The following is a 22,240-nucleotide window of genomic DNA, read 5'->3' as shown; positions in this document are numbered from 1 at the left end:
CGGGGTTCGCCGGTTCGGATCCCAGGCGCGGATCCCAGGCGCGCAGTGACGCACCACTTGTCAAGCCATGCTGTGGCGGCGTCCCATATAAAGTGGAGGAAGATGGGCATGGATGTTAGCTCAGGGCCCATCTTCCTCACACACACACAAAAATAACTAAAAAATAAAGATGGAAGAGGTAAACCCACAAAGCAGATTTGAAAACTGTGACAGGTAGTGCTAGGATTTTGCAGCAGGAATCCCAGTATGTACTCTCTACTCACCTGAGAACAGCAATCTCCTGGACGGTTATGGCCCTTTTATCTTTGGTTCCCATGTAGGAGAATATGTTTGGCTTGACTCTGGCAAGTCAAAAACAAAACCATCTGAAGTCACATACCATCAGGAAATCATATTTCTCATAATTTAAGATTAAAAATAAATATACTTTGGGTGGAGGGATGCACTTATATGGTGACTGATAAACAATAACGTACAACAAAAATTTCACAATAAAAAATATATATATATACTTAAAATCATAACAGAATAAGAGAAGATTAAGGAGAAACTTTATTTAAAAATGTACCCAGAAAAACATAAATTAATATGTAAGCTAAGAAAGTAAATGATACCTAAACAACTCCCTTCTCTGCAGTGCTTGACCTAGAACACTCACCAATAGTGTGGCTATTAGCAAATAGCATGGTGTTCAAAGACTCAGCTAGCCAGTAACAAAAAAGGAAACAATGCACATCCTGTTGATCACATGCAATTCATTAGATTACTAACTGTGAAGGTGAAGAAAAACTCATTTTAGATAGATAATGTACTACTTTGAAAATTTCATATCTTCAATTTTTTTTGGTGAGGAAGATTGGCCCTGGGCTAACATCTGTGCCCATCTTCCTCTACTTTATACGTGGGATGCCTGCCACAGCATGGCTTGGCAAGCGGTGCATAGGTCTGTGCCTGGGATCCGCACCCCAGGCTGCCGAAGCGGAGCGTTCGAACTTAACCACTATGCCACCGGGCCGGCTCTCATATCTTCAATTTTAAAAGTTACTAATAATGTGAATTTTCCATAAATACATGCTATTTCTTTGTATAAAAAAGCTAAATGCTAAAACAGAGATTTGAATAGTTTTGACACGAAGATATAAGTAAGCTGGTTAACTAAGAAGTATCTTATAAAAACTGCTCCACATGAACGGGAAAAAAGCAGGAAGGATTTCTTGAACTCTGAGCAATCCCCAACTCCAGACCTCAGAGGAACTCCTTCCCCAGTTGTCTATCCTCCTATCAGGAATGGTTTATTCTCCCAGACTCCCTCCCAGAGAGCCAGCAACTAGAGTAAAACAAAATGTTACTTAATAGGATCCTGAGTCCCACTGGCTGAATTGTGCTCCCCCAGAATTCATATGTTGAAGCCCTCACCCCCAGTATCTCAGAATGTGACTCCTGGAGATAGGGCCTTTAAAGGGGTGATTAAGTTAAAATGAGGTTGGCAGGGTGGGCCCCCATCCGATCTGACTGGTGACCTAAATAAGAAGAGAAAGTTTGGACACACAGAGAGACTCCAGGGTACACACGCACAGAGGAAAGACCATGGGACGACACAGAGAGAAGGTGGCCATCTGCAAGTCAAGAAAAAGCCTCAGAAAAAACTAAACTTGCCAACACACTGATCTTTGACTTCTAGCCTCCAGAACCATGAGACAATTAGTTTCTGTTACTTAAGCCACCCAGTCTGTGGTATTTTGTTATGGAGCCCTAGCAAATGAACACACTGTGTACCATGTTTAAACTGGGTTAAATGTACATTGAAAAGTAAATTTCCACTGCATACAGATTTGCTGTGGTGCCTGTACTCATTTCTAAAAAAAAATTCTTTGGCACCTGGCCCATCCTTGGAGACCCAATCTCTGTTATATTTGCATTCCTATGAGAAAATCTGACTGGTTTTGGGTTTTCAGTCCAGTCAATCTCCAGGAATTAAGGCCTTACAGTTTAGTACAGCAAACTTCTGCAGCCATATCAAAGTGCAGGCTTTCAGGGAAGACAGTTAACTTTTATTTTCAGCTGGATGGACTGGTAATTCTCAACTATACGTAAACTACTTATTTACAGAATTTTCATCCAGAATCATTGGCAATATGCGACAGAGTTAAAAAAATTAATTCACCTATTGTCTAAGAAAATTATAATTGGGAGGCACATTTGCTATCTGTCTCCTTTCCCACTCCTTTTTCATTAGCATGGAAAGAGGAAAATAAATTTCCGTGTTTTGATTTTGTATAGGCACAAGAACAAGATACTAACCTTAAATATTTGGACAGTACATTAATAGCATCCATGGTGTCTTTGTTTTCCTTGTACAGTACAAAGTGGCAGTAACTTCCCCTAGATTTTGGCCAAGAATGTTTTCTTGGATCTTAAAAACAAAAAAATTAAACGTTATATACACCGTAATACAAGTTATCTGAGTTTTTTCTTATGAAACCCTACAAGCTCATTTTTTGCTAGGGAACGTTTGAGGGAGAAATTGAATCTAGTCTGATAAGAAATATAGGTTAGGTGGTTACAGCTGTGTGGACTACAGGTATAAACTTTCTGTGATTGGATACTTAACATTACCTGTCCATATTTAAAATCAAAAGCTGAAATGCAGGTGGTCTGACAAATCACTAAGACTAACCAGCAACCTTCACACAGAGAAACACAGAGGGGTCCACCATTTCCCAGCGGCGTTACTTTATAGGCATGTGTCTAACAGGTGGGCCGACTGGCTCTAGAACAAACGCAGTCCAGAGGAACAGCAGTCACGTCGGAATCCACAAGCCCTGCCTTGTATCCCTGTCAGGTGTCCACACATACAGGCTGAATGCCTTAGCGGGGCGGGGGAGAAAGCCTGTGAGGAGCTGCCTCAGTGACACTTTTAGATTTTCCAAAGGCCACTGCCATCACAAAAGTGTAGCTAATACTAGACAGTTTACAAATGTCTACCCAACAGAAAGAGCAGCTGGCATTCAAGACCTGATTGTCATTCTTGGGGAAAAAGAAACTTTAAAAGTTAAGCCAGGTTAAATGTTAACTTCTGAGCTACTGTTACTTCGATTGCTCAAGTTCTGGGAAACTGACAAATATTTCACGACTTTGGAGAATCTGATTTTTAAAACTGTTCTTTTAAATGAACATTTTAATTATACTATAATCTAGAAACACACATTTAAACATTAAGATTTAGATTTAAGCTGCCCAAAGGCATGTTCTGAAAAAAACCAACATTTTGAGAAAAAAATATAAGCCACACTGCACTTCCCAGATGCTGCACAATAATATTCATGAGTCTTGTAGGACACATAGTTGCAGTAGTTGTTATCTCATTCACTTGATTTATGTAACTTCATGCAAGAAAAACTGTGAAAAAATATTTCATACAATCACTAGAAAATAATCTTCTTTTAAAAATGTTCCTTTGTCTTTGTTCCTAAAATAATCCCTTAGTATGAATTCATGAATCCTTCATCTTCAGAGACATAAGAAACTGCTGGTCCTGCAGCTCCTTGGACACTTGGCTTTGTCAAGGCGAAAAGCACTGCTAGACAGTAGCAATTTAAGCCACAACGTAAAGAACAAATGAATAAGTAAACCATCTCAGGAAGATGCCATAGCTCATGCTTAGCAAATCGCTTTTCCTTTCCGATAAATAGGAATGTGAGTCTTTTCTGTCTTGGACAGAAAAGTATCACAAGTATTTCTTTGGCTCCTTGTGAATTCCTCACAACTCATCCTCAGAAAACTGTGAATAGGAATATTATTTCTGGCTTTCCTTCCAGCTCACTACAGTTAAGCAAAGTTGTCTATACTCAGCACTTGGGACAAAAATCATTGGCATTTCATTTTATCTACATGAAACGCCAATCGCTCTTACCTGCTGCAGTTCTGACCTCTGTCCAAATGCACAGCATAAAGAGCACAAGAGAGCAATGTTTAATGTATAATAATATTAAAGTGCTTTAGAGGTGAACATGCAAATGGTCAATGGAAAGTGTCCACTGAGGCCTTCGACAGCACCCGGTGGTTATGTGGTGGGTTCACAGCATGGAGACACTAACAGTGGAATGTCGCAGAGGCAAATGGCGAACAAGAAGAAAACTCACCTACAGGTACAGCCTCCCTGTCTCCACCCCCACAGTGGCACGTCAGTTCACCCTCAAAGCTGCACTGTCTGTACCCACGGGATGTAGCAAAAGGTTTCAGACTGGATGCAAAATGTTTCCCCATCCACAGATTTGTTTTCTTAAATATGTGAGGACACGTACCAAAACGCTATTTGTGATTATCTTTTGGTGGTGAGATTGCTCGTAATTATTGCTTTACTTTGTACTTTTCTGTTTTATGAGTTTTGTGCACTGAGTTATAAAGATTTTTTATTTGAAAAAATCTGAAAAATTATGGAAAACAGTTCTCAAACTGACAGACTAAAAGAGATTTAAGAGACTTATCTGTTGAACGCAATGTTATGACCTTGCTTGTATCGGCATCTGTATGTAAAAGACATTTTTGAGCCAATCAGGGAAAGACTGATATACACTGGGTATTAGATAGTAAGAAATTATTATCGATTTTGGATGTGATAATGGTTTGGGGTTTTAGTCCTTATATGTTAGATACATACTGAAGTATTTACAAGTGAAATGAAGTGCTACATGGAATTTTCTTTAAGATACTCCAACAAGAAAAACAAGTGGGAGGAACAGATCAAACAAAAACAGCAGAATGTTAATAATCTCGAAGATGGTTGATGGGTACACCAGGGTTCAATATACGACTTTGTGCGCATGTTTGAAAAAGTCCATAATAAAAAGTTAAAAAAAAAAATACTTGTGATAAAAGTTGGTGAAATGTAGCTACGTTTTTCCTTAACTATTCCTTCAGCACATTCACAATTAACTAGAATGGCACGAAATAAATGAAGCCAAAAGACTAAAAAACCAAATGCTATTATACCTTAAGAGAAACCATGACAACTGAGTAGGAGTTTTGGCTCACGAGCATGCATCTTTGCCAAGCACTGAGCATGCGTACAATTCTCTCCTCTGCAAATAACAGACACAAGGATTCTTTTTCTAAGTGCACTCAGTATACAAAATAGTAAGCATATGCATTGCATTGCTTTATTGCAATAAAGTATATGCATTATGAATATTCTGAATAAGGGAAAATCAACGAGATTCAACTTATTTTGGGTAATTTCTTTCACTTTATAAAACTTCCAAATCCTTAGAATGCTAAGTGGCATATACATAGCTCTACAACTTAAGTGAATTTAAAATAACTTTCAGGGCCGGCCCCGTGGCTTAGCGGTTAAGTGTGTGCGCTCCACTGCTGGCGGCCCAGGGTTCAGATCCCTGGCAGGCACCGATGCACCTCCTCTCCAGCCATGCTGAGGCCGCGTCCCACATACAGCAACTAGAAGGATGTGCAACTATGACGTACAACTATCTACTGGGGCTTTGGGGAAAAAAAAAAATAATTAAAAAAAATAAATAAATAAAATAACTTTCAGACATTTTGAGACACTCTGATTTAAAACGTGAATGCCAAGAATTCTCAGGCTGAGCTAACAGCAACCTTCCGACAATCTGATATGGCAGCCCCAGTCTAGTAGAAACAGAAACCAGATACAAAGAGACACCACTGTCAGAAGATTCGTGTATTGAGCACAGAGATCCTCATGAATAAGGAAGGAAAAATGTTTGTAGCTCGAGAAAGATGACAGGACGGGATAGCATGCAGAACATTCTTTCCTTCTTATTCAAGGCCACTTTCACCACTGCACCCCTGCACACCAACCTTTCAGCTTCCTCAGGGATGCTGCTCCATCCATTACCACTCTCCACCCGGAATTTTCACCCTCTCTCTCCCCTGGCTCTTTCCCTTCAGTCTGTCAGTATGCGGGGGGCTCTTCCATTTTAAAGTCAAACCTATGCCTCCCTCCCCTTAACCCTGTTCCTTTCCTTTCTCCTCCTCTTCACAGCTTATTTGAAAAAGCAGCCTGTAGGTATTGCCTTCCATCTCAACCTACGGTGTAAACTGGTTTCTAATTCTGCTCCACTAAAACTGCTCTGGCAAAGACACCAATGATTTCCATGTTGCTAAAAACTGATGGACGTGTTTCAGAGTTCCTATCTTGCTGACCTATCTGTAATATTTCCTACTGCTAACCACTCTGATTATCGGAATTCCCTCTTCCTGTGATCCCATAACACCAGTCTCTCTCGGGGAGTTTCCTTTTTATCTGTCTGGCTCCTCCTCCTGAGTCTCTGTAGATTCCTAGATCCAGGTATCCCTCCTGGAAAACATTCATTTCAAAAAGTATGGACATCCTCTACATATCATGACAGAATGTTTTTTTGTACTTAAGTCTTTAAAAAGAAGTTTTTAGAGGCATTTGGAATGTACACTATTTCAAAACAAATTAATTTGCCTCATTACATGGTTTATAATAACTATATGATATTTTCAAAAAAATACCCTATGTATGCATTGGTAGGTAAATCAAGGTGCAGTGTCTATCAGACTGGGTTAACACACAAAATAATGTCTGCGTTAAAATAGCTAGTAACCTGTGGTGTTTGAGCACCATGGTAGAATCTACCATGCCTATGTTTAAGGATGGATGGCTCTATCTAAGAAAAGTTTAGCTTAAGAATATTGCAAATCTGCTAGATAATGCATGACCCACCAATAACAATTTATATCCTAGTTTGGTAGTAAAGGAGCTTTAAAAACATTATAAAGTTAGCTTTGCAATGAAGCTTTAAAAGCTAATTCATTCAGATGCTAGGCGAGGTGGCCCAGAAGGACAAGCTATCATTGGTATTGGGTTCTCTCTTTGTAGGGGTACGAACAATAGTCTCCAAATACCAGCTCTCCCTACTTTTCCAGTGGTGTTTACTTTAAGCCATTCTCAGCTAGCCAGTGGGGAGCGAGATCTGTAATAGATAAACACAGGTGCTGGGTCCACGAGGCAGGAGAGAGCAGCTCAGATGGCAGACCTCTAGTCCATCTTTGAATAAATGCCACAACACCTCAAGCCCAAGAGGGTCAGATCTCTATGCAAGCATTGATCCAACGTGACCTGCCTTCGTGCTTCTTACAGTGAGAAATTCATATTTTACTGAAGATGTGTAAAGGGAAAGGGGGAGGGGTGGTTCATGTCACACAGAGCCAGCATCTTACTTGGAAAATCTTAAGGAAATTTATTATTTGGAAAAAAAGAAAGGTGTGGCATAAAAAAATGTGGATAAAGGCAGAACATGAGAGATCTGGCGCCACTCACTTGAGGGGAAAGGGTGGGAAACCGCAATGGCCACCTTGACTGCAGATGCCAACTCCCTTCCCTGCAGATCACAAAACCTGGCACCTCTAAGAAAGAATGATCGTTTCCAAGAAGCAACCAATCAAAAAAATACAGGTTTTGCCTTTTCCAATCTGCTTCCTCACGACCACATTCAGCAGAACAAGACCCTGCCTTTTCTTCTTGCCTTCGCAAGAGGGAGGCTGACCAATGTGGACTGCCTCTCTACAGGAACATCTCCTGGGCAGCCCTTCTCACCCTGGGTTCCTCGAGAGAAATAGGACTGAATGCACACAGGTATCTGTGGTAGGTAGTAAGTCACCTGCTCTCTTCTACATCTACAATAGTTACTAGCTACATGCCAATCTTGGGAGAATGGGAAAAACAGGCACTCAAATCATTTTCCACTGGGCTTAACTCTCTTAACAACTCCGGCTGAAGACAGGCTGTGAAAGTGATATTTTATACTGTGACTCAGACATCAAAGAAATATGTAGTAACCAAGTCATTAGTTCGTGGATTGAGAAGTGCCCTCAAGTAGTTCCAAAACACATCATCTTACTTCTATTTGATATCCACTGAGAAGTGGCCTCTCATCTCTACCTTCTCCTCCCCGTCTGCTCGAGGTTTCTCATTTCTGTGTCACTATCTAGACTTATTGATTTGAATACATTATTTTCTCAGCACAGCTAAACCTTCTTTCTGCTCCCATTTTTCTTATGCCCTCTCATGTCACTAGAACCATAGTTATACACACTTAAGGCTTCTTCCCTTCACAGCATTAACCTAAGAGAATTCTCACAAAGCACTAATGGTTGGAACAGTCTTTTGTTAAATAGCCTTGGAGTTTTGCTCTAACAAACATATCTAGAAATAACTCCTCACTAATAGGGGCCATCACTGGCAGGGGAGGAGGGTGAGGAAATAACTTTTTCCTACTGTAATTTTTATTAAAATTTTATCCGCTGACTTGACAGGTAAAAGAAGAAAAATTACTTAATTTTCTTAAAGTTATATGCAAATAGAAATTTTAATGGCTGTAGAAAACATATTAGAACATAAATAACAGAGAAATTCACTGACAACATGCCCATTTCAAATGAATGATATACAAGAAGATGGGCTTGGGGGAAGGGGCGTTTTTCTATACTTCACGTTTTTTATGTGTGAGTGAAGAAGATACTCACAGTTGGAAAGCAGCAGCTCTTTCAATATAGGGACTTTGCATAAATATGCCACTGGGATAGGTGACAAGCATTTCTTGTTCATCTGAAAGCTTTCTTTCCTCCATTAAGAACACAGAATGAGCAATATCCTTCCATTTTCTTCTTAAATTGCCACTCAGCCTGCTCTGCTCTTCAGGGAACATATCAAATTTCTAAGACTCTCTCTCAGGCACCACTATAATTTCAACAAATCTTTACTCACATAAAAGACCTAATGCCCCCTTACCAGACAGTCTGCAGGACTGCTCTGGCATCTGAAATGATATTACTCCCCTTCTTTGAAGGACTGACATGATCAATATCCTCCTCTGAAGAACAGCAAAGTAGCCCTTGAACGTGAACAGGCGAGGAGAATGAGGAGCGGGGTCTGCCTCTCGTGAGCTCTGGCAGAAGAAATGCCGGGTCCCTCACACACTTACTTGCCAGAGCCTTTTTCCCAGCTGCATGGTAGGCTACAATATATTTCTTCCCCTCTCTATCTTCTGTTTTTGTCTCTAATCCTGGAAACAGAGATTTAATCGCTTGATGGATGATGGTTCTTTTCTCTTTGGTGTCCTCGATAACCTAATAAAAACATAGATAATGACGCTACTAATTTAACAAACATTAAATAGGGAAATAATACCAATGAATTAGTAAAATACCAATGAATTAGTAAAAACACTACTCATCTTATTAACTATGTGAAGTAACAAAAGCACATGGGTACGACTTCAGAAATCTTTGAGAGCTTCACAATACTGCAAATTGTAAGTGCCTGCTTACAGAGCATGCCCACCGGCCAGGCACTGTACAAGCACCTCACAATCACTGTCTTATTTAATCCCCACCCTCTCCCTATCATGCCGCCAGCGTACCTACTTAGAGATGAGGAAAATGAGGCAGAGGGAAGTTAAGGAGTGGGTCTAAGGTTATAAAGCGGGAGGCTGGCAGAGCTGGATTTGAAATCTAGGCTGTTGGACTCCAGAGCCACCCATCACAGATGCCTCCTCTCAGAGACTCCATCTAGACAGGACTCCAGAGCCACCCATCACAGATGCCTCCTCTCAGAGACTCCATCTAGGCAGGACTCCAGAGCCACCCATCACAGATGCCTCCTCTCAGAGACTCCATCTAGACAGGACTCCAGAGCCACCCATCACAGATGCCTCCTCTCAGAGACTCCATCTAGGCAGGACTCCAGAGCCACCCATCACAGATGCCTCCTCTCAGAGACTCCATCTAGACAGGACTCCAGAGCCACCCATCACAGATGCCTCCTCTCAGAGACTCCATCTAGACAGGACTCCAGAGCCACCCATCACAGATGCCTCCTCTCAGAGACTCCATCTAGACAGGGCTCCAGAGCCACCCATCACAGATGCCTCCTCTCAGAGACTCCATCTAGACAGGGCTCCAGAGCCACCCATCACAGATGCCTCCTCTCAGAGACTCCATCTAGACAGGGCTCCAGAGCCACCCATCACAGATGCCTCCTCTCAGAGACTCCATCTAGACAGGACTCCAGAGCCACCCATCACAGATGCCTTCTCTCAGAGCCACCCATCACAGATGCCTCCTCTCAGAGACTCCATCTAGACAGGACTCCAGAGCCACCCATCACAGATGCCTCCTCTCAGAGACTCCATCTAGACAGACACCTCAGGACTCACAGACGGAAATGTAGGCAAGCTGGGCCCTTCGGGACGTCAGAGACTCAGCTCCCTCCAACAGTCTAATCTACAACTGCCTCATAAGGAATCCTAGTCCGTACAGAATTATTTTATAATGATGCTCTAGAAAAATCAACATTAAGAAAATGTAAGCTTATTACACGACTGTTTTTCAAATTTGGAATTGGTCTTACACTAAGAAATACATTTCACACCTGGATTTAACAGCCAGAGATATGTGCATATGCCTAATTAAAAATCTAAAAAAAAATTTACAAAACATTACTTATCCTTCCTATGTGCAATGCACTGTTATTTTCTATTTTATTTTATTGCATTAAAAAAAGGCTAGTTAAGATCCATTAAACTGATTTCATGACCCACTGATGGACTTCACACCGCAAGCTGAAAAACAATGAGATATATTACAACTACCACTAACTAAACTTAATGCTATTTTAGCAAAATAAAAAAGGCAAAAGAAAACAAACTACACTGTAATTATAGACAAGTGACATTTTCATATCAAAGGATGAGTCCAGATTTGGAATTTACTAAGACCACCAAGTTGGAATCACAGTTTATATGTGTGAGTGAATACATATTTAGACCTCAAAAATTCAGCAAGTCCATGGTCCTCATTTTACAGATGAGGAAACTTGCCCATGGTTTAGGCCCTTTAAAGGTAAAAACTTGCAGTAGATGGCATAACTACGGTTTTTAAGATGACAGCAAGTCTTGCTATCTACGTAGGAAAATGCAAATTATGGGGCTAAGATATACCACTGTATTGCACAAGCTAGGGAACCTGGACCACCCTCCTGGACTGCTCTCAAAACCAATTCTTAGGAATTTTCTCCTTGGCATGGCTGAAGATTTTGTCTATGGGTAAATACAGTAACTGAAGATTCCTAAAATTGTAATGTTACATACTTTCTGCAAGTTTGGTGGGGGAAGAGGAAATGAGGGTTGGAGGCAGATAATGAATTCTGAAAAGTTACAGTAAACTCTTATTAACTGGGTGCGACAGAAGGGGGAATTTTAGACAACCCCAAATCCAGTAGATTGTTAAAATATGGTACAAAGTGAATCTAACATCAACTTAAAATTCTAAAAATCTCGTGCTACAAGATTCTTAAAATCTTGTAACACATTTACTTTGCTGTAGATGCCCCCTAGAGCTGCTCTGTCGCATACGGTAGCCACTAGCACGTGCAGAAGCTGAGCACTGAAATGTGGCTAGTCTGATGAGCTGTGCCACTAATATAAAATAACACCAGATTCTGAAGACTTAGTAGGAAAAAAAGAATGTAAAACATTTCATTAGTAATTTTGAAAATACTGATTGCATACTGAAATGATATTCTGAATGTATTAGGGAAAATAAAATACATTGTTAAAATCAATTTCATCTGTTCCTTTTTACTTTTAAATTTTTAGAAGTTTAAAATGAAAAAAAAAATGGCTCACATTATAATTCCACTGGACAGCACTAATTGAGAAGAATAAAATTTTCCTAACAAAAAGCTTTTAAAAAGGCATTTACTATTCTACTCAGTAGCTGAGTTCTCCTTTTCTTAAACAGCAGAAGTAGACTCCAGTTGACCAAAGAAATGCTCCCTACCTCCTTCCCCCAGTTCCTCCCCCTCCCAGAGCCCCACTCGAGAACAAGAGGCAGCTGGGGACAGAGCCAGGGCTGGGGCCTCCCTAACAGGGCCACACAGCTGATTGTCATGAGGTGCTAGCCCTTCAGCAGGAGACACTATGTGATATAACGGTCATTCCGCGGATCCAAACAACAGATTTCTTTGTTGATCTGTGGTCATATAAAAATTTTTTAAAACAAGAACATAACTTTTTTGGCCACAGTTTATCTGGATACCAGTTATGTGCCACTGATAAAAACATTTTTAGTGTAAGGCTCTTTCAGATCAAATAGAGCAAAGTCATCCTTTTGTTAACTGTTGTAATTTTTCCAATAAACACTTATTAACATGCCCCCGAAAAGAAGCAATCAAACTCTAAAAAACTTTTTCATATATTTTTTTTACTACTATTTACCTCGATGGCAACACTGGTTTCCTTATTTTTAAAAAGCTGGAGCTCTTCTAAACGCTGCTTTTCTTCGGCTGTCAAAACCGTAAATACATCTTCCGAAGGATCCTTTAAAATAACCATAAGAACTCCCAGTGAGTCACACACAGAATTCGAGGCTGGTAAAGCTCTCTATTTCTATGATCTCTAGAAAACGCTAGTTTTATACAGAAGGTGACTTTTGCTGAAGAGCTGCTCCTACCTCCTCATCCACTGGGACAGACAAGTCATCCAAATGGCTGATACGTCCATCTTTTCCTATTTCATGAACAACGAAGTCGGAGTATCTGATAAAAAGAAAACAAAATTTCAGAGCATTAGCATTTTGTTTCCTATTAATTTTAAAACAAAAACATAGTAATTTTAGGAGAAAGTTTATCAATAAGCCTCACTATTTAAAAAAAAATCTTCAGTGTAAAGTCATATGGAGTTATTTTTTTTGGTTTCTTAATGAATTCTGAGCCATACCTTGGCTTTGTATCAGAATGTAAAGAAAAGACCCTCCGGATTTCTAGTTTATTCTTCCAGAGAAATGCATAAATAAAAGCTTATTAATGTTACTCTATGATTATACAGACAGTACACATTACAGTGAATGAGAAAATACACTAAATGGTTAATGAAATCAGAACCCAGTAAATCTACCATGAACCATCCTGAGGCTTACCTTTGTGCTAAGTACTCTACACACGTTATTGAAAATCCTCTCAATAACCCCAAGGTGGTATTATGACCCATTTTCGGGACGAGGATACTGAGGCTCAGAGGAGTTAAGTAACTATGAAGTAGCTGAACTGGATTCACACCCAAATCCATCGGGCTCCAAGGACCACCACCTGTCTACTGTAGATGTGGCACATTCAGGTGAAAGAGTTTAAGATTTTAAGACCAATTCATAAAAAACTTGAAAACCATTTAAAATTATTTATTTTAATGAAATGAACAGCGCCCATTCACACGTTAACAATGCATGCCACTGGGAAATTATTTTTATTTACTCATTTTATCTTTAAACGGTTTCATTTACTCATTTAGGCAGCTCTCTTCCTCCTACTCCTTTTTGACTATCAGTGTAAACAATCCTTGGGGATAGAGAGCTAAATGGAAGAATATATTGCCGGTTTCTTTCTAAAGAAAAGAACTAATATAACTAAAATGACTTCATACATAAACTAAACATACCTTTCTTTTAAGATTCCCGAGAATCCTTGATGAGAACTTACAAACTTGGTGATGCCTACATCGAGTTCGGTGAGTCCATGCTTCATCATGTCCGCAAAACTCTCAGCTTCTTCCTCCTCATCACCGTCCTCTGAAAGGCCATCTTCCTCCTCCTCTTCCTCTTCTTCCAACTGAGCATCAGAATTCTTTTTCCCCTCTCTCGCATTTACAGCTTCAGGTGGCCCAGGCACATTTTCACTGCTGGGTGGAGAGTCATTCCCTAGCCCGTCTTGACTTGTGGTGAGACAGCATTCCGACACCTTCTGTCTTTTTGCCTCCTCAGCTGGGGCCACACTGTCATTATCTTCGACAGCAAGGGACCCACGTTTCAGTGACACACCACTCATTTCTGTCATCTCCATTTTTAAGACTCCAAGAAAACATTTAAGAGAACCTTTTAGGAAGGAAGAGAGAGTAGGAAGTAACAATCACTTCTATGAAGAAGTGGGTTTCAGCAAACAGAGGCACAGTTAACTCTGTTCCTAGGGTCCTGGGAAAATAATTTATTAAAATAATTCTTCCCACCATTGGTGTATACCTTGGTGAGACAGAAAAACAGCACAACACTTCTGCATGGAATTTGAATGTGCATCAAAAGCCCTAAAAATGCATGTCCTCTGACCCAGAAACACTACTTTCAGGGAGTATCTTAAGAAAATAACTAAGAAAGCACAAAGTTTTAGCTGTAATGATACTTACCTCAGTGCCTTTATATTAGCAAAAATTAAGAACAATGATGCCTGGGTACATAAACAATATGTAGAAACAGTGTGAATCAAATCCGGGAAAGGTGACTACTTCTAGGAGAGGATGTAGGTGGCTGGGAGACTTGCTGTTTTTACTGAACACCACAGGTGTATCATCTGAATTTTGTTTCATGTATATTATTAACCTTTCGAAAAAGTGATTAAATAAAAACAGTGTATAAATACATTTACTGACATGAAAGCATACTCATAACATACCATATTTAAAAAAAAAAAAACAAGGGGAATGGGGAGTTGTTTAATGGGTATAGAGTTTCAGTTTTGCAAGATGAACAGAGATCTGGTTACACAACAATGTGAACGTACTTAACAGTATAGAACTGTACACTTATAAATGGTTAAGATGTTATATGTTATGTGTATTTTGCCACAATTTAAAACATGAATTATCATTTAACTGGCCCATACATAATGTACTCAGCAAAAGTCTCAGAAGGCACACATACTTCCCAGTACAGAGCAGCTGAGAGAGGGTAACAGGTGACAATCAAGATCAATACATTTATCTAAGACCACGAGTGCCTAATTTGATCTCATTTGATGCTCTTGGCGAAATACAAATAAAGGTTTTTCCTATATTAATTATATAGGGAGATGCTGAAATTAACATACTAATGTACTTAGTAAACATATTCATAAAGACCGTAAATGAGCAGAAAGTTAATATTCTAGTTCTCCAAGGCTTGGTTAATAAAAAACCCACCTACAGAAGCATCTGTTGCAGAATAATAATAATGATCAACTAAATGTTGAGAATCCACATTTGATCTTGCCTCATTGTCAAAAATCAAGAATGTAAAACAAAGTAAAGAAAAAGACAAACACATGCAAAAAGTGAAAGAAAAAAAGTATCAAGATGGCTACAAAAAACAGGGAGAAGATATAGAAAAATGTCAGTAAAAACAGTTTGCTTTGAAAGACAAAAAATTAAAGAAAATGGAAGAAACCAAAAAACTGAAACAGAAGTAGACCACAACTAGTCACACAAAACTATCTCCAATTCAAATAGGAAACCACTGCCTTTAAGACTCATCTGAAGGCCATGAGCCCGGACCCCTGGGCCCCCCTCTCTACTAACTCCATGCCTTCTCATTTTACCTCCCTTCGTCTGCACTACCCATGTGGGCACCTGAGTACCGTGCTTCTCCCCACCATTTTCTAGCTGTGTAACTGGTCCAAGGAAATTACTTAACTTCTCCAAGGCCCTGCTCTTCAGCTGTAAAATGGGAATGATATGTGCTTCACAGGACTGTCGTGAAGATGAAATGAGACGACGAACACAGAGTGACCAGCCATAGTAGGAACTAAATAAATGCCAGTCCCCTGCCTCTCTCAGAAGTCTGCAGATTCTTTGAGGATATTATTTCTTTTGTCATGCCTTAAAATCCAGAATGGTGCAACAAGCATCAATAGATATTTTCTATAATTCTTGAAACAGGTGCTGAAACTGTTCCCCATCCACAGAGCTCAGACACACACTAAGCAGCAAATCCCTAGAGAAATACTGGACCTGGACAATGACCATCAATGGTCACAAACATCACAAAAGAGACCACCAGACATTGCGTGTCCCTGAAAGTACGTGCTATTATTTATGAAATATTCTTACTGATTGAAACTCGAGGTCTAACTACTAGTTTAGATGGCACACAGGGACAGAAGATGTTCACTACCACCACAGGGAAGCAATCAGCAAAATCCTGAACGTGGGACACTCTACAAAGACAAAGACACTGTTCCTTCAACTCATAAACAGCAAGGGAAAAAAGGAAGGAGGAAGTTACATATAAACCTACAAAGAAAGGCAACAGTGGATCCTGATGCAAACAAATCAACTGTTAAAAAAAGCACCTTATGAGACAATCAGGGATACTGAAACCCTGGGGACATCTGATGACAGTAAGGTATATTGTCAGCTTTTCAAGGTGCAATAATATTATTGTGGTTACATTTAAAAAATAGAATCCTCATGTTTTAGAGATACAAACTGAAATATTTATGGTTGAAAAGATATGAAGTCTGGAATTTGCTTCAAAATAACTTACCAGTGGTGAATGGAAGTGGAGTGGGTACAGATTTGAAACAAGACTGGCCATGAGTTGGTCTCTGTTGAAACCGGGTGGTGGGAACATGGGGAGGTCACCACATCATTCTCTCTACTTTGTATGTTTGAAATTTTTTATAATAAAAATAAAAGCTCCAAGTAGAAAAAGATACATAAACTATTCTACGCTGAGCAACCACCCATCTTTTCAGTTCTCCTGCTCCCTCTCCCATCACCTGCTGACAAACACATCGCGACACCCAGTCCCAAGATATCGCCTCTTCCACCTTGGCTTCTTCAAGGGCCCCCAACCTCAACAACTCTTAGCCACCACTCAACACTCTCACTCACTGGTCCTTCTGCTCCATGATCCTTGCTAGACCCCAACCAAGTACCAATCCTACTTTCGACGTCTGTGCTCCTGGCTGCTGCTGGAGAAGACCTCGCCAGGTCAGGGAGTTCCTCTCTTACGAAAGCCCTGCATGCTGCCTGGCCATCCCTAGTCAGCGCGGTCTTCTCCAAGTCCCAGCTGCCATTCACAAAGAAAACAGGGATCCTCTGGCGGACACACCTCCTTCCAGCATATTCACCAGGCCGCTTATTATAACCATCCTCTCAATACAGCAACCCTCCTAAGGGACGTCCACACTCATTTTAACCCTCACTCACTCCTCAGCCCTGCCCCCCATCCCCTCACCGCATGCCCACCGGGCACCTCTCTGCCAGGCATCACTCCAGCTGCTGCGACACGACACCGCAGTGAATCAAATAATAGCCCGCCAGTATTGGATTCCTTGCCAAAAGCACAGCCCGGCAATCCTGGCCCTACCTGACATCCTTTCCCAGCAGGACAAGGTTTCCCGCTTTCCTTCCTTGAGACTCTCCCTCTGCTCCCCGCGTTTCCCCAGCCTCTCCAGGTGCTCTTTTCCCCTCCTTCTCTGCCTGTCGCTTAAATCTGGGCTTCTCTAGGTTCCTTCTCCAATCCTGCTCCCTTCTCACTCCCAAGTCTTCCAGCCGAGACTCTTCAATCTCCAACTCCCTGGTCGACTTGGGGGCCACGGCAATCGTAAGGACAGCTACACAACTACGGAGCGCACACGGGGAGCTCACGCAGATCTCGCTCCAACCTGATGTCTTAGCCCCACCTCAGCACTGAAACACTGAGGCCCAGAGATAAATACCTTGCTCAAGTTTACACAGCTAGTAAGAGGGAGAATCAAACGTTCAAATTCAACATGCCCTAAATTGATCTCATCATTTCCCACCACAAACGCACTTGTTTTAAATTGTACCTCTTTCCTCAGGGAATGTTACCACCACCCAGCTATCAGTTACCCAAACCAGAATACTGGCATCATGCCAACCCCTCACACTCCCCTACGCCTACATCAGTGATTTCGTGAGTGAAATTCTAGAAGGTTTAGGACAGCACTGTTATGCCTAACATCCCTGCAGTAAAGACATGAGCAGATCATGGATGTGAAGTATGAAGCACTGGTGCTCGCTTCAGCAGCACTTACACTCAAGTTGGAACAATACAGAGATCAGCACGGCCCCTGCACAAGGACAAAGTATCAGCCACTGGTTTCAACTCTGAATGGGTGAATGGCAGTTTGTAGGGTATGACTTGGAGTTGATCTAGGTTTTGTCATTCACTAAGCAGGTCACTTAACCTCTCTAAGCCTCAGTTTCTTTCTCTGTAAAGCTGAAAAATGATGACTTGGTCAAAGGTCTGTTATAGCTGTTTCTGTTCAACTGCTGCCATTAATATTTATCACGGATGGTTTACACAGCAGCACTGTACTGCTGAGTCTGGGCAAAAACAGCTTCTTATGCTTCTTTTGTTCTCCGGGCTAATGATTAAACATGGTTTTCTCCTTCAAATACCATTTAATTTTAAGAGATCCTCAAAGCACTGCCAACAGCACCAAATAAACAGGCCTTTAGTATTTTTTCGGCAGTCTTTTTCTTGATACTTGTAAACACTTGCCTGATCTTTTTCCTGTTGTACATACTTGCAAAGACAAGCTCATTAACTAATCTCACTTTTGTGTTTCAAATGAAATTATAATTTTCATTTGTTTTAGGCTGATGGTCCTATCACAGACATTAATTTCTAAAGTATATATGGTACCAATGATTATAAATCACTTAATATGTATTTTGCTAAGTTCTGTCTATGGGCCTAGAAGCTGAGAACACATTTACTAGAACAGCTTTGCAAACTTCTGGACTAGGAAAGGCAGAATTCAAATTAGTGCCATTTTCATAAGCAGGAGCTATATAAAAGGGAAGACTGAAACGCAATATAATTTTTAAATGAGAGAGAGAAAAAGAGTCCTATGAACATAGAGGATGCCAAGAAGAATTCACTCAGCAAGAGAAATCGACCCTGACTGCCCCAATGTGATTCTCCTAAGGAAATCAATTTTGCAGTCAGGAAAATCCAAACATACACATTTAAGCATTCTACCTCAAAGCTGTAAAAAGTGACTAGCTTAAAAAAAGGTGGGGGGAGGGGCCGGCTCGGTGGCATAGCGGGGCTTAAACTCACACACTCTGCTTTGGCAGCCTGGGGTTCGCAGGTTCGGATCCCAGGCACGCACTGACGCACTACTTGTCAAGCCATGCTGTGGCGGCGTCCCATATAAAGTAGAGGAAGATAGGCACGGATGTTAGGCCAGGGCCAGTCTTCCTCAGCAAAAAGAGGAGGATTGGCAACGGATGTTAGCTCAGGGCCGATCTTCATCACAAAAAAAGGGGGGGGGGAGGGGGCAGCTTTATGAGTTTTTTTTAATGGTATTTAAAAAAAATTCTTTTTAAAGAAATGTTATGCTACACAAGCACACCATCCATGATAGTAATGGCAGTATCTTAAATGTCAAGTAAAATCTCTACAGACCAGAAGCTTGTCTCCACGACCAGGTAGAGAATGACATCCACTGATATCTTCCCATGAACTTCAATTCCCACACAATTCTTTGGAGGGAATACTAAAATAATGCTTTTTGTTTCCTCTATGCACCAAATGGGCCAAATGAGGTTAGGAATATTACAATTTTAACACTATTTTAAAATCTTTTACATTAAGATATTAGATTCACCAACAAGCTTCCTCTGCACTCACAACAAAAATAAAGTTTTTCATTTTAAAAATTTTAATACAACACTGACGACAGTCCCTTAATATTATTTCTTGCAAAATGAACATCTAAAAAAAGAGCCATATGGGGCTGACCCCGTGGCTTAGTGGTTAAGTGCGCACGCTCCGCTGCTGGCGGCCCGGGTTCGGATCCCCGGTGCGCACCGACGCACTGCTTCTCCGGCCATGCTGAGGCTTCGTCCCACAAACAGCAACTAGAAGGATGTGCAACTATGACATACAACTATCTACTGGGGCTTTGGGGGGAAAAAAAAAATTATAAAAAAAGAGCCATATTAGTCTTAATCCTATCTATATTTTAAAACCCTTCACAACCTCCACTTTTTAAATGCATCTACCCTCCCTCCATCCTCTGCAAACTGTTAATAATCCCTGTGGCTCTCACAATAAGGAGCACTTATTTTCAGGGCAGAGCACACACTACACTCTAATATGCAAAACTGTTAAGTCCATCAGATTTGTTCATTCCACACATATTTACTGAGCACCTCTTATGTGTCTGGCACTGTTCTAGACGCTGGGGAAAAAGGGAAAATTTCCTGTCCTCATTGAACTGACATTTATTTAAGGATATATCAGAGAACAAAATAATCTCAGAACATGCAAGCATAAGAGCTACAAATAAAGCCGAGTAAGGGGTGCTCTTTAGTGAAGCCTCCCTAAGGAGGTGCTTTTTCAGCAAAGACTTGAAGGAAGAACTAGACATGAAAAGATGTGGGGGGGCAGGGCCCAGCCCACCGCCTAGTGGTTAAGTTCTGCACCCTCTGCTTTGGTGGCCTGGGTTCGGTTGCTGGGACAGACCTACACCACTTATCCTCGGCCATGCTGTGGCGGTGACCCACATACAAAATAGAGGAAGACTGGCCCAGATGTCAGCACAGGGCAATCTTCCTCACCAAAAAAAAGACTGTGTGAAGAGAATTCCAGGCAGTAGGAATAGCACAGGTAAAGGGCCTGAGGCAGAAGCAAACCTAGCCAACATACCAGCTGGACTGTAACTTCTCTCTCCTACTTGGGGGCATAAGCTATGTTTTATTAATACCTGTATTACCCCCAGCCTCTATCAAAAGATATGTTCAAAAGGAGTTGTTAAATTAATAATTTCTGGCTGTTGGCTACTTGCCAAATGACTGAACAAAATCATTGCCTATCCATCTCCTTTTCAGTATGAGTGTACAGTCTGATTTTTGACAGATTCCTCAACTGTCAAGGTATCCCAGGCCAATGGGATATGCCTGTTTCAGATGATTACAGACTTGAAACAAAAGCCCTTAGTAAGCCTATATTTTCCGAATTTAAAAAAAAGTGGTCTGACAACGGGACCAAATATTTGAAAAACTAAACTCTCTCCAAACCCTACTTCTTAGCAGGCGCTAATACCCAGGCAATGAGGATGTACTTTTAAACCTCTCAGTGCAGGGCTGGCGGTAAGGACACGTGCGGATGAGTTTCAACACGCACAGCAGCACCTCTTCCATCCACTCAAACACGGACCAGGCAGACGGCTGGAGAACACACTCCTGTTCGCTCCTACTCTAGGAAACGTCTACAAAACGAGCAGTCACCTGAGTGCCTGCCCGGCCCGTAGCAGGCTCGCAGTAAGGAGTGCTGGATGACTAGGAGGACGAAAGCACGTGGGCTGGACCCTGTAGAAGACCGGCCCAGCGACGTATGGGAGCAGCGAAAGGCTTCGGGATAAAGGCTGGTTTTCTCTTCCGGGAGGGAGAAGAGTTTAGGGAGCGTCTGGGGCAAAGAAACAGGAGAGGGGACGGGATCCTCGGGCTGACAGCGCCGCAGGGAGGAGGGAGGGCGCGGCGGCCCCTGACGCCCAGCCCGGGAGGGGGCGGGGCTGGCTCCGCCGAGGCGCACGACCCGCCGGGCTCCGGGCGCGCTCCCGCGGGCCATCGATACTGGAGGCCCGTGGGCGCGCCGCGGGCTCAGACCAGCGCCGGGACGCCGTCCTGGTCCGCTTGACCCCTCCGGGCGGGGCCTTCGGGTTGGGGCGCCGGGCAGGCGCGCCCCGGGCGGCTGCAGGGAGGCCGCGCACTTACCCGGGGCCTGGGAGCGCGGGCGCGGCGCGGAGCAGGCGGCGAGGGGGCGGGTGCTTCGCTCCGGGCGCAGGAGGGCGGCGGCGGCGAGGGCCACTCGGAACAGCCAGCTGCGAGGGCGGTCGGGCATAGACAGTGCCCCCGCGCTGGAGGCCCCGAGCGCTCGAGTGGACTCCCAGGCGGCCGGGCTCGCACACGTGCTGCGCAGCGACGCGCCGCCGCCGGCCGGCCCCTCCCCCGGGGCGGAGCTCGCCCTCCGCCGCCGGCCCCGCCCACTTCCCACCCCTCAGTGCGGTGGAGGGGGCTTGGCGCTCGCATCTCCTGGGCTCGATAGCTGCAGAGTGGGAAGGTCGTCTTGGCCCGTTCACTTAGGGAGCCCACAGGCAGTCGCAGCTGGGCTTTGGCTAGGGCAAAAAGTGATTTTTATCATGCCCCAAAGAGTCCTTTAAACAGTCTAGGACTTGGAAAGCAGCGACTGCCTTACGAATGTTAGTTGTATTCTAATAAGGGTTTGTTCCACGTATGCAGTTGGGGCCCTTTTTTGTTGCCCTGCTCCACGTAGTTAACTTAATAATGAAAAGAGAATCATTTTAGGGACTATTCTATATATAATTCCTTCCAATGTAGAGTATCCAAGAGCACCATTTTGCCTCTTTTTCGATTTACTTCTCCTGCTTGCC

General features: G+C 42.3%; 1 protein-coding gene and 1 pseudogene across 2 annotated transcripts in view; one reads left to right on the top strand and one right to left on the bottom strand.

Annotated features, from left to right (window-relative positions):
- PUS7 (pseudouridine synthase 7) overlaps window positions 1-21,723 on the bottom strand; it is a 45,493-nt gene extending 23,770 nt beyond the window's left edge. Inside the window, exons 1-8 of one of the 2 annotated variants that reach the window (XM_058523638.1) lie at window positions 21,564-21,601; window positions 20,912-21,058; window positions 13,500-13,932; window positions 12,520-12,604; window positions 12,285-12,386; window positions 8,991-9,135; window positions 2,302-2,413; window positions 264-341 (exon numbers count right to left, since the gene is read on the bottom strand). In XM_058523638.1, coding sequence (XP_058379621.1) covers window positions 264-341; window positions 2,302-2,413; window positions 8,991-9,135; window positions 12,285-12,386; window positions 12,520-12,604; window positions 13,500-13,932; window positions 20,912-20,990 — 1,034 coding nt within the window. In that variant the 5' untranslated portion in view covers window positions 20,991-21,058; window positions 21,564-21,601. Of the gene's footprint in view, window positions 1-263; window positions 342-2,301; window positions 2,414-8,990; window positions 9,136-12,284; window positions 12,387-12,519; window positions 12,605-13,499; window positions 13,933-20,911; window positions 21,059-21,563 lie in introns of both variants that reach the window. The other variant, XM_058523628.1, reaches the window with a different exon arrangement.
- LOC131400743 (U6 spliceosomal RNA) lies at window positions 17,847-17,916 on the top strand (annotated as a pseudogene).
- Window positions 21,724-22,240: the final 517 nt, after the last annotated feature.

This window comes from Diceros bicornis, chromosome 3 (genome assembly GCF_020826845.1).
Source record: "Diceros bicornis minor isolate mBicDic1 chromosome 3, mDicBic1.mat.cur, whole genome shotgun sequence".
In the NCBI taxonomy this organism is placed as follows: Eukaryota; Metazoa; Chordata; class Mammalia; order Perissodactyla; family Rhinocerotidae; genus Diceros; species Diceros bicornis.
Note: the sequence above shows the minus strand (reverse complement) of the source record. Positions and strands in the feature narration are given on the sequence as shown.